This window comes from Pygocentrus nattereri, chromosome 30 (assembly GCF_015220715.1).
Source record: "Pygocentrus nattereri isolate fPygNat1 chromosome 30, fPygNat1.pri, whole genome shotgun sequence".
NCBI lineage: Eukaryota > Metazoa > Chordata > Actinopteri > Characiformes > Serrasalmidae > Pygocentrus > Pygocentrus nattereri.
This window is the reverse complement of record NC_051240.1, coordinates 7,130,357-7,147,433: the sequence shown is the minus strand read 5'-3', so window position 1 is coordinate 7,147,433 and position 17,077 is coordinate 7,130,357. Positions and strand designations below refer to the sequence as shown.

At 40.0% G+C, this 17,077-nt stretch overlaps 1 protein-coding gene across 1 annotated transcript in view; it reads right to left on the bottom strand.

Annotated features, from left to right (window-relative positions):
• Positions 1–701: 701 nt before the first annotated feature.
• Positions 702–17,077, bottom strand: part of LOC108424781 (centrosomal protein of 95 kDa) — a 30,445-nt gene continuing 14,069 nt past the window's right edge. The window contains exons 10-21 of the mRNA XM_017693013.2: positions 16,039–16,250; positions 15,673–15,793; positions 15,006–15,120; positions 13,965–14,140; positions 13,481–13,573; positions 12,545–12,692; positions 8,689–8,861; positions 8,517–8,591; positions 7,440–7,592; positions 6,848–6,994; positions 5,394–5,465; positions 702–3,936 (exon numbers count right to left, since the gene is read on the bottom strand). Of these exons, the coding sequence (XP_017548502.1) occupies positions 3,760–3,936; positions 5,394–5,465; positions 6,848–6,994; positions 7,440–7,592; positions 8,517–8,591; positions 8,689–8,861; positions 12,545–12,692; positions 13,481–13,573; positions 13,965–14,140; positions 15,006–15,120; positions 15,673–15,793; positions 16,039–16,250 (1,662 nt within the window). The 3' untranslated portion in view covers positions 702–3,759. The remainder of the gene's footprint in view (positions 3,937–5,393; positions 5,466–6,847; positions 6,995–7,439; positions 7,593–8,516; positions 8,592–8,688; positions 8,862–12,544; positions 12,693–13,480; positions 13,574–13,964; positions 14,141–15,005; positions 15,121–15,672; positions 15,794–16,038; positions 16,251–17,077) is intronic.

The window sequence follows — 17,077 nt, the reverse complement described above, 5'->3', positions numbered from 1 at the left end:
GTATAAAACCTTTTCCAGCTTTAATGGTTCTTTGCATGGTGAAATCAGATTGATTTACTGGAGAATGTTTGTATAGGGTGTGTTAGAACCTTTTTGAAAATGGTTCTAAATGGCACCAAAAAGGGCTCTGCTACTGTTATAGGCTTGACATTGTCACAACAGCAGCAATAAACTGATTTGATTGCAATCAGCAGCTTTCTGCTTTAAGAACAGTGAGCAAATGCCCAAATGACCGATGATTAATTGCTTTCAGTAACAGGGCAGCCAACTTTCACATAGAAGGAATATAACCGTTTGTTTTTAAATGTAGACACTGAAATGCCATCTCTAATATTACTAAAGTCATAAGGTTGTATCAACATTAATATAGAACCAACGATTATATCTTCAAAGTATCAGAACCTTTTCCAGCTTAAGTGCTTCTTTGCGTGGTGAAATGGTTCTTCAGATCGATGGAGAATGTTTATATACAGCACTATATAGAACCTTTTTGAAAAGGTGTGGGGGGAGTGGCAGGTTTTTGGGGGGGTGTCATTTTGGGTTGGGTTGTATTCTACGATTGTTAAAAGCGTGACATCGTCACAATAGCAGAACCCTTTTTGGTGCTCTAAAGAACCATTTTCAAAAAGGGCTGAAAGTTTGACGAACGTAGCAAGAGTAACTGAGACTTTTGAGAAATGCAATCAAGTGAATCAAAGTCATTTTGAGTGACTGAATAAATAATTTAATCATGACATCAACCGAACAGTGTTCACACATGAAGGAAGACCAATCCAGCAATCAGAAGTTCAAAATAATCATAAAAGGCTTTGAGGATCATTATTAACATCGATGTGTTGCTCAGTGGTCCACTCCAAGGTGGAAAGGTGCACAATTTGTTTTATTATTATTACAGAAACCATCTAAAAAGGAAAACGGTACAAAAAAACAGATCAACACATTTCCATCAGCAGTTTAGTAATGGAGGAAGACTTCGTTAGCAGCAAAAAGGGTTTTGTGTGTTTAGGGCGAGTTACTCATCATACTTGGAACTCTAGGCTGATAACAGAGGCCATATTCACAACGTTTCCCAGCAATAGCTGCATGGACACAGTGTCGGCGGGACCATTTACACCGATTTGGTCTCTCTATAACAGTTCTTATCTGATTTCTAATCAGATCTTGGTTCCTAAAACTGGATCTGACCTCATATGGATCTGCTTTGTGGTTTAATTAAATACTCCACGAAAACAAATTCAGCTACAGCCATCTGGGTTGTGGTCAGCTTTGGACAACACTTTTTTGAATACACATTTAAAGGTACAGTAATATTGTGGGTGTGTGTTACTATAATAAATTGAGAGCAATTATTGAAACAATGTGCAAACTTCGTTTCTCTATATTTCGCTCACGTCCTCTGTCTGGGCAGATTGACTGGTATCCTCTCATGTCCTGATAGCAGTCCTGATGTCTTATGTAGAGGACAATATATAGAAATAGCCTAATCTCAAGTTATCCAAGCACGGAAAACCTTGCAGCGTGTCCCCAAAGTGATGTTTCAGCCAAAAACAGTTTTAAAAAGTACATGTCCTTGCTTGTACACCAAATCTAGCCAATCAGCCACAGCATGTTTGGTGTCTGAGGTTTGCTTCTTCAATTTGGCACTGGAGCGACAAGGCCAGCGTAGCCACCAACTGAGAGTTGCTTAGATCTGCCGTTAGTATCAAAAATAAATATACCTGTTCGTATCAGGCCAACTACATCAAACCGTGTTGGACTGTACAGAGATGCTAATGTGGTTAGACACTGTTAAAGCTAGGCAGTATGATAATATATCGCTGCTGCGAGAACAAAACCTTGTAACTTCAAAACTTTACAGGAGAAGTACAAAACATACTTTACTTTTAATATACGTCAGTGGAACCAGACTTTTGGTCCAAGTAATTTTGTGCTGTTTCTTTTGGTCCATTCGTCAAGAAATTTGTACACAATGTAAAGGACAGGTATTTTCAAATGATGCCAAAAACTGAAAAAACGACAAAAATGGAGATATTAGGTTTTGTTTAGACAGCAGCAAGATATAAATGATTATATATAAAGTCACAATACAATGTTTTTCTGAACACTGTGTATATCAGCAGTACTTTAACACTGACCAGCAGCACGATTAATTACAGAGAGCAGGATATTAGTCAATTTAACCTGTTTTAGTGCAACACTCAAATACTGCATCAAATTTGTGCTGTTTTTGATAGTATTTCTTTTTAAAATGTAGCCCCACTGGTTCTTTTTCTCGGTTCCAACTGATCAGATGTCTGAAAAAATAAATAGTGTGACAGTGTATTGTGAAAATTTCCAATATTTTTACTGTATCGTCCACCTCTACACTGTGATATACTGTTTTCCATAACGTACAGACTAAATCTCATTTTTAACTATGCGACACTTTGCAACATGGCATTGTCTGACCATGGCCCCAGCCCCCAGCCATCGTAGACTGATTATACAGTTCTGAGGGAAATGTGGTGGCAGGCAAACAAGAGAGAACAAGACTTTTTTAGGGTGCATAGAAGAAAAGCCCCACGAATATTGGCTGAGAAGTTGCTACTGAGCTACAGACTGAGAAGCGTCTCCATCAAGACTCACTCCTCCAGTAACCCATTTCAGCAAGGCACGTAACACAGTCATGCTAGAGAAGCTGCTTAAACTGTAGAAAATAAACACACACCAGTTTCCAGTCATTAAAAAACAAACAAAAAAAACTTGCCAACTTTCTTTTAACTTTGCTTAGTGTGGCAAACGCACGTTTACAGCCTATAAATCACATCTTGTTAAAGTCATAAAATGACTAATGCTTACTGTGCTGTTAGCTTACATGCTACTGTTACTGTGGCCTACACACAAAGATGGTTCTTCAAAGGTTCTTTAAAGACAATGGTTCTATTTGGAACCATGAGTTCTAAACCATGCATGCTCAAATGGTTCTTTGCATGCTGAAACTGCTCTTTAGCCTGATGGGGAAGGTGTTGTACAGGTTCTATATGGAACCTTTTTGAAAATGGTTTAGCATTCAAGTTTGTATAGAACTCATGGTTCTAAATAGAAGCAATACCTTTACAAAAGAACCATCTTTAAGTGTGTACTATTGTTACAAGCCTGGGATTTTGACAGCTCTGATGGAACATTAGTCAGATAAGCGTTCATGTTTCATGTGCATGAAGGTCTGCAGCCTGGCTTTATGCCTTCTTTAGCGACTACAAATGTGACGCGTCACACTAATATGAACGTTCTGAAGCCGATCGGACCGATCTTGCTTTGCTTTTTTTAAAAGATGGTTCTTCGAGGGTTCTCAGTAAAGAAAGTGGTTCTATATAGAATCATGTACACTCAAAGAACCCTTCACATGATTAAAGGGTTCTTCGCCTGGCAAAAGAGTGTGTTGCAGATAGTTCCATCTTGAAGCTTTTTGATAGCACCATAAAGGGTTCTTCTACTGTTACAATGTCAAGCTTGTAACAAGAAAAGAACCCTGTCTGGTTCTATATTACAATATACTAATCTGCTTCTTAAACTTCTATTACTGGTTTAGCAATGTTTATAGAGTCAGCACAAGACTAAAGAAGCAAACTTCAGACCAACATGTCTTGGTGGCCTGACTACATTAAGGGTATGGGGTAGATTGTGTACATTAGATTTTTGGATGAATCATCACTAAGTGGGAGGGTGGGTTGAGGGAGGTCCCACAGTAGCCCTAGATGATGAGTTTCTGCTGGTCTGGGGTCAGTGTGGACAGCCTGTGCTGTACTGGAAGGAGGCCATCTGCACGCGTTTGCGCAGCCGCTCCACCTCCAGATCCCGGAAGTAGTCGTCCTCATCATTCTGGACGATGATCTTCTGCAGCTCGCTGATCTCTCGCTCCATCCTGGTCCTCAGCTCCCGCTTCATCTTCTGCAGAGCCTGTGAAAAGGACGTTCAGGAACAACAAACGTCACTTTAATTTCACTAACAGCCTGTTTCAAATGTGATGTCACATACATCCACCTGCTCAACCTACTGCAGTTAAGCTGCTCCAATGCATTATAAAGTTCAGTGTTTCAGCTCCGACTGCTGTAACAGAGGCAGGGCAGTCAGATCAGAGCCTTTTAATGTGCTTTTTCAATAAACTTAACCTCAGCATAACACTTTCTCTACACTAGTGTAACACTAGGCTCAGTGAGAGTAAGCATTTCATACATGCTCTACATTAGCAGCGTGTATAAATGGCATGTTATGAAACATGACCGTAGACAACTATGCTCCAATTATCTTCCATTACAATAGCGCCCCCTGGCTTTCAGACAAAGCTGCTCATTTACGCAGCCACTGCTTGAAGCCAACATGGTGAACAATAAAAGGAAGCTAATAATCAGTAATGGTAAATTTGCATAAAGATACAGTCAGTATAGATTTTAATCATGCTTAAAAGTTACTGTAGGATTCAATAATCTTGAGATACTAGTGAGAGAACTCAACATTCTAGTTATCTGTTCCTTTTAAAGTTGCATGTTTGCCAGACAGTTTACTAGCATGCAGCACGTTTTTGACTAAACACAGTACTTTGAGTTCTTAACGAACAATTAGGTACAGCCTACAGGATCATTCAAAAGGTTGAAAACACTCCAGTTCGGAATTGAACATTTTTATAGACAGTAACATGCACTGGATATTTAAATATTACAAGCTAGACACTGAAAGAAGCTCTTAGATATTCAATATTGCAAGGAGTAGTGTTTACAATGGTGTTTCATCTCTTCTTTTAATAACACTCTGCACGTCTTTGGGAACTGAGGAGACACTACTGTAGTTTTGAAAGGGAAATGTTTTCTCACTCTTGCTTGATATAGGATTTCCGCTGCTTAACAGTTCAGGGGCTCCTTTTTCATATTTTTCATTTCAAAATGCAGCACATGTTTTTGAGCATGTGGTTTATTTAACTACGGCACCACTATATAAAAATATTATGGGTATTAAATTTGTTAGAACTTCTTTCCAGGAAGGAAAAAAAAGATTCCAAAATTTTAAAAAGTGATCCCAAACCTTTGAATTATAACGTATTCTGCCATTAATTAGTTGTGCCAGCGTTCTTTAATCATCCAAACCCAGTCATTTTTCACCAAGACAGTAGTCCAGCCAGAGTGGGAGATCAGGGTTTGTTATAATTACCAACGTCAGTAATGATTACTGATGACCCCAGTTATTTAATCCTGTGTGAAAGGGATTTACGTTGTGGAAAGAGAAACTGGTTTTGGGCGGACAATCCTGTAATGTCCAGTTCCTATTCGGTGGGATGTGGTCACGGCTGCCAGTTTGTTCCAGATGCTTTAGGGCAGCTGAAGATTTACTGCAGAGATGATTTAGAGCAGGGCTTAACTCACCTTCTCCTGGGCTTTCTTTCGGACCTGTATCTCCTGCCGTTCCAGAGCGAGTCTTTCAGCTAGCATTGAAAACTGCAAAGAAGCCAAACAAAAACCCCCAAATATTAAATAATGGCTTTGGCAACTGCATTTTGCTGTATGTATGCAGCCTGGACTTATTACAGAATATTAACCTGTCAACCTATTTCTATCTGTCCAAGTGACTGACTAGCCTCAAAGGCCGAGTGACTCATCAACAAGCATCACCATTCTCCACCTTTTGGTGACCAGCCTGCAGGAATATTTTACACATGCTGCAGGCTGGTCAGAGCCACAGAGTAATTCGTTTAATAATGAGTAACCCATGGAACAATCTTCAAGACGGAAAGTACTGGAGGAAAAAAAAGTGACATAAATCTTAATGTCTTTTCCAAAATAACCACCAATCATTTTTCTGTTTTCCTTCGTTTTCAGCCAAAGACGGTCACATTACTGCTTGTGGAAAGAAGACGAGAGTGGAGGGCTCAAAGTCACTTCAGTATTTTTAGTCTCCTTTGCTGCACATCTCTCACGGTGAAGATGGAAAAGAAACGTCTCTGATTTCAGCGAATATGATTCCTATTTTATGCACATCTCTATGTTCTTTAAAATAAAGGTGCAATCATGCCGCCCACAGACAAATACCTGGTAGCAGGAGCTGTTCAACTAAGTCTCGTACTAGATGCTTAGTAATCAGCTAATCTTCCAACCAAAGCCAAGAGCTGAGCCTTCACAGGAAGACCTGAGGCCTCACAGAGTGAAATCAGAATTCCATTGATTCTTCTAAAATTTCTGCATAATGGCTGAGATGTAAACAAAGTCATTCAGAGTGGTTTGGTGTGAAATGCTCAGTTCTAAAGAAACTTTTGAGTCAGAATTACCCACAGTGGTGGTGATGGGAACCAGACATCTAAAGAGTTTAATGCCTCTAAAAGCTCCCTCACAGAAAGTGATCACATGAAATGGTTATGAATAAACTGCCTGATGACAATGTTTATAATAGTTTTGAAAGAAGGCTTTGGCCAAAAAAAAAAAAAAAAAAAAGTACAGGAAGTACTGAGGCACAAAAGTAATGACATTTTTTTTAGTACTGCTATTTTTATTTTTTTTCCCAGAAGTCACGTGTAGGTTCACTGATGGTTTTGCATAGTAAATAAAATGGCTATATTTGTGTTGTTGACATGATGACCCCTGGTTCCCATCACTACCACTGTAAAGAAATCTGCATCAATGCCTTTCCTCACTACATAATATTTCACATCAAAAGCAGTGACAATTACAAACATTTTAACTGGGTGGAACTGCCCTTTTAAGGAACTACACACCTAATTAGAACAAATAACACGAAAACGTGCAAGCTTGTAGTGTTTGGCACAAACAATGTGTTTTTTTCCAGCTTGTTCTGGCTGTGATACAAGGTGGATACAGGACAATACCTGGTCCCTGTAATAGTTCTCCATGGCTTTAATCTCATCTCTGTGTTTACGTTGGTGCTCCAGCCGCTGTTCTTTAGCATACGCACGCTGCTCCCTCAGACGGGCCTTTTGGAGCTCCAGACCCTCCTCAAACACCTGCCGGAACATCTGCACACACACAAACTCTGTCACTGTCCACTCGGCTAGCAATCCCTTGAACTTTCATTCTGATATTTCAACCAAACAATGCTAATATGGCTAACAGTGACTATAAGCTTAAATGTTGCCCAGTGGCACTATCCACTAGGCATATTAGCATTAGCACAGTTGGCAGCTGATTAGGGTACATGGTCATGCTTCCACTGTACTGAACACTGTAGTCTGCATAAGACAACAGGAAATAAACCAAAGCCTAAAGAGATCAGGTTTTATTAATGGATCTACTTTCTGGAGACAGCCTCCAGTCTCCTACAATGTCCGGCTTAAACTACAGCAATTGCATGTTGCAAAGAGAATGCCTGCCTGAGTTTACATGGTCATACTGCTCATCCAGGATCTTTGTCTTTGGCACTGTAATACTAAAAGCACTGCACATGTACAAAGTGATACTCACTTTCTCCTCTCGCGTGCGGGCCCTGAGCAGCCGAGCACGGAGCTGAACATGGTAGTCACTGTGGTATTTGCGAGCCCGGGCCACCTGCTGCCTCTGCTCACGCAGCTTATTCTGTGTAGACTTCTGCTGCTGGATTCTGTCCTTGAAATCCTTCTGTAGTGAGTGTATAGAGAGAGGGTAAGCGTGAAAACACCGTTTACACACACTGCAAATAGAACTTAAATTTCCTCTATATAGATTATTAACCACTGTCCTTATACATAATTTGCTCACACATGTGCTGACTGCACCGTTTATGACTATGACCAGCACTGCATGAGCACAGGAAACACTAAACCCAGCAATCATCTAACCCAACTAATATAAAACGGATAGATAAGGGATCTCTGTGATGAAGACCCAACCTCACCTAAACAGATTCAGAAAATCTCCAAGTTTTACAGTTTAATCACTAAAGTTTTAGATCAGATGTTTCCACTAACTACGGTCATTGTTTCCAAACAGCATCAGTTGCTCATCATTTTAAGACCAACATAACTGGTTGTGTTTGTTCAAACACAGGAATTATAACAAGCCTTTTAAAATGATGTTCACCATGACTGGTTATTTCTTTCTAAATGAATACTGGACTTTTCAGCTGGTACAGATCTGTATGGGTTAGAGTGTAACAAAAGTAGTGGTTAAATGACTTTTTCCAGAAAGATACAAGTAATCCCTTTAATGTTTGAGAATTGGTCATTTGTAACAGATCATTTTTGTAAATATACATTGGCAGTCAAACACAAACTGGCAGTAAAATGACTACAGGTTAAAAATGGACATATTTCCATTTGAGCCTCTTGCTATAAAAGACCAAATACAGCTCTAATTGAAGACACAAGTGCCTTAGGTGCCTAATAATATGCAATTACTATGAAACGTACATATGTAGTTCAAAAATATCCAACTTTCATCAAGTTAGGGTCTTGGAAAGTCTATTTTCACACACTTTTTTTAGACACACTTCCCCCCTGCTGTAAAAGCAGGTTTAGGCCGTGTTTCACACTGGCCTACGTGTGTATACGTGTGTGTTCTCACCAGGCGGCGGTTGTGCTCCTGCTCTTTGCGGATGATCTCCATGAGCAGGTCATGTCTCCTCTGAGCATCCTCCATCTGTGGAAAACACGAAGGATCAGTAAAATCAGAGTCTAATGCACTTTGATATGATGCTTCTATAATGAAACCAATTTTGTTTGGTTTGTGTTCTGACCTGGTTGGTGAGTTTGGCGGAACGTGCGTGTCTCTGCTGGTTATCCAGAGCACTAAGCTGGTCAACCTGTCGCAGCTGCTGCTTCCACATGGACGACAGTGTATGAGAAGAAAAGGGCAGAGGCGGGTATTCCTCCAGCAGAGCCGGTAACAAGTCGTTCTCCTTCACCCTTACTGGAAACACACAGACAATCATTCCAGAACTTCATTTTTCAGTGAACGGGAGCACTTACTGAAATATCTTCAGATGTACTTGCTGGTTTAAAAATGCCTATGAATTAAGGCTGTAATCAAGCATTTTGTGGTGAAACACACTCATATTAAACTGAATATTAGACATTCAAAAGTATATGGTGTTAGGTATATGAGGTAGAGATTAACAGTTAATAATTTTTATGGAAACTGCATTTTGAAAAAGTGCAATTTCTAAAGTACAAGAGTTGCAATTTACATAGAAAAGGCACAGATTGCATTGACAAACCCAGCTAAAGCTGCTGCAAAACACTAAATTGTTTTTGATCACTTAATTGGGCTGACAAAGTAATTCCAGGTAGTTGTCATGGTGTTGCTATGAGGTTTTTAAGGCGTTACTTGGTGGTTGATACACAGGAGAGGCAGAAGTATAAGCACTACATTATTAGTAGAATGACTCAGTTTCAGGACTTTGTCTTGTGTTGAGCATTCTCTCATTCATTACTATGGGAAAAAAACAGCATTTCAGACAAATATTTTGAATAATAATAATATTTTGAATAATAATAATAATAATAATAATAATAATAATAATAATAATAATAATAATAATAAGTAGAGTATGAAGAATAGTAGGTAGCTTTTTCAAGCCAACTTTATTAAATCCTACATTACAATTGTCTTAACAAGTTTTAAATGGAGAAACAAAACCTAACAACGTAGAGTTTGTGCACTGGCTTTCTCACACACTACCTTCAGCGTTTTAAGTGTCAAGCCTAAAGAAAAGGAAGTGCTGGTCTTCCTGGCAAAAAAGACATGGAGCCTCTCTCATAGGAAATAAATGTATTTGAACTATAATTGTTCAGCACTAACAATCATTCTGCCTATTTATTAAAACTTTAATGGCACTTATTTTTAGGAAATAAGTAAGGAATTACGGAGGATGTTCTACAGGGAATACTCAAAGTATTTGTATTGTATTTTCCTCAAATAACATTTTATACAGATTTAACATTTTGACAAAATGATGCATCTTCGTGGTTATAAAGTAAATGCGTAAATTAGCTCCACACATTTTGACAGGACACAGAATAGTCTTAGGTTAATAGCAAACATGGAAAACTTAAATAAATAAATAAATAAATAAGTGACGTATAAGACAGCACATCTTCACATTATCAGGTTTTAGCATTAAGATGGAAAAATGAAAAAAGACCAGTTCAACAACATCACATCTTTGGGATACTGAATGAAATACTTTAACAATTACAGAACGTTGCTAGCATAACATTTACTGATTCGCTCAATAGCCAGTACTCAGTACTACCTTCAGTTTTTCCTAAGCTCCTTCATCTGAGAGAACATTAAGTGGAAAGTGATGATGTACCGAAAGACCTCACTACTCAGAACATTTAAATGAGCGTGTACAACAGTTACACCATTTCCATGCCATTTTCCATGTTGTAAAACTAAAAACATGTGTTCTGTATCATCAAGTTTTACCACAAGCTGGAAACTGTCTGGGAGTACTGCATTGTAACACTTGAAGTATACTGGAGTTTACAATTTTTTGTGTTAAGTGATACCTTTTTAATCCCACAAACGGGGAAATTCCACCTCCGCATTTAACCCATCCGTGAAGTGAAACACCACATACAACCCCAATTCCAATGAAGTTGGGACGTTGTATAAAACATAAATAAAAACAGAGTACAATGATTTGCAAATCCTTTTCAACCTATATTCAATTAATTACACTACAAAGACACGATATTTAATGTCCAAACGGATAAACTTTGTTTTTTGCAAATTTTCACTCACTTTGAATTTGATGCCTGCAACACGTTCCCAAGTTGGGACAGGGGCGTGTTTACCACTGTGTTACATCACCTTTCCTTTCAACAACACTCAATAAGTGTTTGGGAACTGAGGACACTAATTGTTGAAGCTTTGTAGGTGGAATTCTTTCCCATACTTGCTTTATGTACAACTTCAGTTGCTCAACAGTCTCCGTTGTCATATTTTGCGCTTCATAATGCGCCACACATTTTCAATGGGAGACAGGTCTGGACTGCAGGCAGGCCAGTCTAGTACCCGCACTCTTTTACTACGAAGCCACGCTGTTGTAACACGTGCAGAATGTGGCTTGGCATTGTCTTGCTGAAATAAGCAGGACGTCCCTGAAAAAGACGTTGCTTGGATGGCAGCAGATGTTGCTCCAAAACCTGTATGGACCTTTCAGCATTAATGGGGCCTTCACAGATGTGCAAGTTACCCATGCCATGGGCACTAACACACCCCCACACCATCAGAGATGCTGGCTTTTGAACTTTTCACTGATAACAATCCAGACAGTCCTTTTCCTCTTTGGCCCGGAGGACACGACGTCCATGATTTCCAAAAACAATTTGAAATGTGGACTCATCAGACCACAGGACGCTTTTCCACTTTGCGTCAGTCCATCTCAGATGAGCTCGGGCCCAGAGAAGCCGGCGGCGTTTCTGGGTGTTGTTGATATGTGGCTTTCGCTTTGCATGACAGAGTTTTAACTTGCACTTGTAGATGGAGCGACGAACTGAGTTCACTGACGATGGTTTTGTGTTCCTGAGCCATGTGGTGATATCCATTACAGAATGATGTGGGTTTTTAATGCAGTGCCGCCTGAGGGATCGAAGGTCACTGGCATTCAATGTTGGTTTTCTGCCTTGCTGCTTACTTGCAGAGATTTCTCCAGATTCTCTGAATCTTTTGATGATATTATGGACTGTAGATGATGAAATCCCTAAGTTCCTTGCAGTTGCACGTTGAGAAACGTTCTTAAACTGTTGGACTATTTGCTCACGCAGTTGTTCACAAAGTGGTGAACCTCACCCCGTCCTTGCTTGTGAATGACTGAGCCTTTCAGGGACGCTCCCTTTATACCCAATCATGACACTCACCTGTTTCTAATTCACCTGTTGACCTGTGGAATGTTCCAAACAGGTGGTTTTTGAGCATTCCTCAACTTTCCCAGTCTTTTGTTGCCCCTGTCCCAACTTCTTTGGAACGTGTTGCAGGCATCAAATTCAAAACGAGTGAATATTTGCAAAAAACAATAAAGTTTATCCGTTTGAACATTAAATATTGTGTCTTTATTTCAATTGAATATAGGTTGAAAAGGATTTGCAAATCATCGTATTCTGTTTTTATTTATGTTTTACACAACGTCCCAACTTCATTGGAATTGGGGTTGTACACAGTAGTGAATACACACACACTAGGGGGCAGTGAGCACACTTGCCCGGAGCGGTGGGCAGTCCTATACACGGCACCCAGGGAGCAATTGGGGGTTAGGTGTCTTGCTCAAGGACACCGCAGTCATGGACTGCCGGCACTGGGGATCGAACTGGCAACCTTCCGGTCACAGGGCCAGTTCCCTAACCTCCAGCCCACGACTGCCCCCACGACTATGTGGATTTTCTATGTGACATGGATGCCTATTTCTGCTGTGTCTTACTTGAGAGACCTTTTAAATACTATTAGACAAGAGATTTAATGGCTCTCCCTCAAATCTCCAGCAGAAACCTGTCCATATATCATCTCTCCAGTGGCCCAGTCTGCTAACGGGGTGGGGGGACGACAGACCGAGACAAGACGAGACAAGACTAGACGAGACGAAAGCTTACAGGGTGCTGCTCTGCGGGGTTGTGTCTGCCGTCGGCTGGATGATGGAGGTCTGGTGCGGGACGTCCTGTTTGAGAGCGATGATTTAGATCTGGAGGTCTGAGATGACTTTAAAACTTCTCTACGGATGGTCTCCCTGTACTCACGCTCCTATTTGAACATACATAGTTTAGAGGTCAAAACGTTTTCAACGCCTGGCATAAAAAGCTTTCAACAATACTACATGTATGGTGGGGTTAACTGGTAAAACTTATTCTTATCACAGAACTGTTTAAAAGGTCAGCCAAAAAGGAAATTAAGTACAGGTTATTAATTTTTTTACTGCCAGAAATGTACACAGAAAACACATATTTCATAGAAATTACACAGAAAACTCAACAACTAAAACTAGTAATTATTTTCAGTACCAAGTGTCTTCACCCTTTGCTATTATTGCAGCATCCATTCCTCAGCTTTTTAAAGAAATCTGCAGGGATATTTCCATATGTTCTTGTTTCTGCCATTTCATTTTCTCAGTGAGGCTTCTTGATAGCTACACACCCTTTCAGACCCATAGTGCCAAGTTGTCTTGTAGATATTTTCAGATCTGAAGATCTTGATTTTCTCCTCTCTCTCAAAGATGAAAGCTTTAAATGGTGTTTATCTGATGGGGATAGTTTTGGTATCTACCGGGTGTTGCATGGTTGTTAGGAGTTCCATTTATGTATAGGCTGAATAATGTTATAAATACTACTTTTGTAAACCACTGTTTTCCCACACTTATTTTCTGTTTACTTGGATTATTTTATATCTAATGTCCTCAAAGATCTCCTGAAAAATGAATAACCATTCAAAAATTTAAAAAATGAAGAGTGCTCTCTGACTGCATTTAACATGTTTAAATAAATAAATAAATAAATAAATAAATAAACAAATAAACAAACAAACAAAGGTCTTACAGCCTCCTGTGCTCGAAGCCTCTCTATGGCTAGCTCTGTTCTCTGTTGCTCATCCAAATTTTTCGGCTCCGCCTTACATGCTTCTGCTACCATCTGCAGGACAACAAAGGTAATACACAACACTGTCAGGGAACAATAAATCACAAGCAGAAATATTTATGTTACAGAAAATGCATGACTTGGTCATTATTTTGATAGCATGACATTGCCTGCTTTTCTGAAATGCTTCAAGACATCTGAATCTGATGTGATCTGAAGCCTAAAAAAGCAACCAACCAAACAAGTACATAAATATATAGCCCAAAAAAAAAAAACTGCTCCTGAATCTCAAACCCTTTGGAATAATTTCATTCTTCATGCCAGGGGACCCAATTTGAGACCTTAATGTCCTTAAATGCCCCAAATTCAACTTATCAGGAAACTGCATGCTTTATTCACTGACTCAAAGATTAAGGTACCCAGGTCTCTTGTGCTGCTCACTGACCTGACTTTTCCTGTGCTTATCCTGGTGGTCCCGAAGCACCCCATGTTTGATTCGGGCCATGTGTGTCTGTGAGTCAGCGAGTAGAGTGCCCTCTAGTTGGCTCTGGAGGGAACGGCGTGCAGGAGGAGGGGAGGGGGAAAGGGAGCGGGGGCGAGGTCTGTCCATACTGGCTGGATCTGTGCAGGCAAAGATAACAGAGCTTCAATGCAGTATTTCTTATTCTTTAATCTTTTTGGATCAGTATCATACAGCTTGAATGAAATGTCACATATACGAAGAGTGTTGTTATCTAACATGCACTTGGCTCTTCTGAAAAATCTCAAAAAATCTTCTCAAAAAAGTTCTCATATGCAAATAATTGTTTTCAAGCTCACATTTATAAACCTATACTGTTTAACAACAACAAAAAAGACCCATATCCTACATTGAAACATTTCGTGTGTTTTATTTTTTCCACTTGTGTGGTATTACTTACACACATAATTGACATGTCTATGACCATTTTGCAAACTCTTTCACCCTTTCGGATTCTGCTGCAACCTTGCAATTTCCTTCAGCATAAATTATCTACCAAGTTCCTCTACAACCGGCATTCCATGAATATTTAAAACACTGTACAGACTGTAGTGGAGCATCAACTTGGACATTCTAATCATTTACACCTGCCCATCAGTTTGTGTCAGATGGTTCTGGTTCTCCAAAATGAGCTTGAAAATCTCTCTGTTCTCCTTTTGCTTTTCCAACAGCACAACTGTTCACTTTTTTTAACAGATCTTCTGCCCATTTATTGCATTGTGAACCATTCCATGCATGAATAACAATGAATAAATAAATAAGCATCTGGTGTATAAAGTACTAAATATATTGCACATTTTGACATTGTTTTTTTGTGTAGCTTCTGGTGTGTAACAGCCTTTACACTACTAATCTGATTCATTCTGCAAAGGCCTTGATAATTAGCTGACAAGATAAACAATGTGAACAAAAGCAGGCAGACAATTAAACAGTGCAGCACAGTTAACAGGTGGATATAGGAGATACCAGTAGGTCTGGGAGCACGTCTGCACTCCATGATGCTGTCGCTGTGATGGGAGCGTTTGTCTTCCTCCTGGGGTTTTGGCTCCTCCCCAGTCTCTCCCAGAGCTCTCTTGAGCATCTGTAGGGTGGAGACACGTACATGAATGAGACACAGCAGGTTTATGACTGACATGTACAGACATGCAATCATGCATACATTCAGGCACGTTGTGCAAGCAGCATTTTCAGGGAGGATTATAATAAGCCAGACTGGCCCAGTCAGTCAAGCTTTAGCTGGTAATATACCACTTATAAAATGCTACATGGGAGTCTCTCCCACTTTAATGTTAGTTTTTGTACAGATGTTTGTCTTTTTTTCGCAAGGCTAGAAGCATACTAGATCATTGGTCTAAGAGAGGGGAACATGTACACGAGTTTCGACTGCAAAAACTCAAAATCCCAAATCTCACTATTATCACAAACACAAGAGTGAAGCAAAAACCAGTGTGGATGAAAGTGGTTGGGAAACACAGATATGATTCTGGCCATCAAAGGGAAATTCTACCAAGTTCTCATTTTTGGCACAGTGGTTTGATGTGAAATGATCAAAGGAAAAACAACAGAGTTCCCTGCACACTGTAAATGTTTCATGTAGGCCAGTGTGAGGACACCAAGGTCCCACTACACTGACCAGGTCGAGCTCTTCCAGGCGGCGGGAAAGTTTCTCAGACATTTCCTGCAGCTCCTGCTCAGTCTGCCTGTTTCTCTGACTGCGCCTTGACAACGGCTCACCTGCATCCTCCTCAGCCAGCCTGAGAAAGAGAAGGAAGAAGGAAAGAAAGACTTGTACATCAGGCTCTCTCTATTCAGATATTTCACTTAAAAAAGGAGCAAGACAGACAGAACATTCGAAGTTCTTTTCTCATCCTCAACACTCCCAGGCTTTAACAGGTATTTTAACTAACTTATTTTCAGAACCCATGTTTTTGTATTGGGACATTTCAGTAGTGTAATTTTGTCCCTCAATGTATTCATTTTGGTGCACACTCCTCCTTACCCTGCTCTCCACCTCCGGACTCTGGAGCTCCTCCGTCTCCCTGATGACGAGCCTGAGCTGTGCGGCCGCTCTTCCTCACTCTCCTCCTCTTCCTTTGGGCCACTTCTGTGCACATCCTCTCTGTGGCTCCGACTCTGTTCATCTGAGAGAGTCAGCAGCAGGACGTCTGGCTGAGTTCGGAACAGAACCCTCCGTGGGGCTTCAGCGCCAACCTGATGGGGATGGACAATTTCACATTAACCAAAGGGGGAACTCAAAACAGCTTTCTTCTCTTCTGATAAGTCACTGTGCAAAGACATTTTCAAGTTACAATGATTCGCATGTTTGAAAAGAATCTAACAATACTGATCACTCCTCAGTCAATACAGTCCAGTTTAATAATAAAGGCACAACAAAGGGTGGCCAATCAGCTCTGCTGTATTTACATATACTGCTCTTAAAGGTACAATAATAAAAACAGCCTGTTTTATTCTAAGGAAAAAAGATGGTCATGAAAAAAATAAATGATGCTATTTTTGATACATAAATCTGCATAAATGTCATAAGTGGACCACAGGGAAAACAATAATATGCAAGAAATATGTAGGATATGGTTGTGTTTGTTGTTTCAGTAGCAGTTGATATTTTTAAGGGGTCAGGTTGCTAACCCTACGCCCAAATCCTCCTCTTTTCTTTGCCTGGCATGGGACAATCCACAGAGCTGGTTATGAAGGCAAAATGGTGGCAGTGTTGAGGAATCAAAGATTTAGAGACAATTTTAAAACTTAAATTATTTTGACACTCCCTACATTTTGTTTTGTTTTTCCGTAAAAGACGCCCACAGGGAGGCAGTGCTGGCTTTACTGGCAATCATTGGGAAGATTCCCCATGCCAGGAAAAACTGTTTGAACAGCAGACACACGAGATGGACAGTGCAATTAAGTGTCTGTGGGGGTTTTCCTCCATGGAAAAATGTTGAAAAATTCAAAAGAAAAGTGGTCTTGATTGATGTAAACTGCAGAGGGGAAAAATGTGACAGTCTTTTGAACAAAAGTGTTGT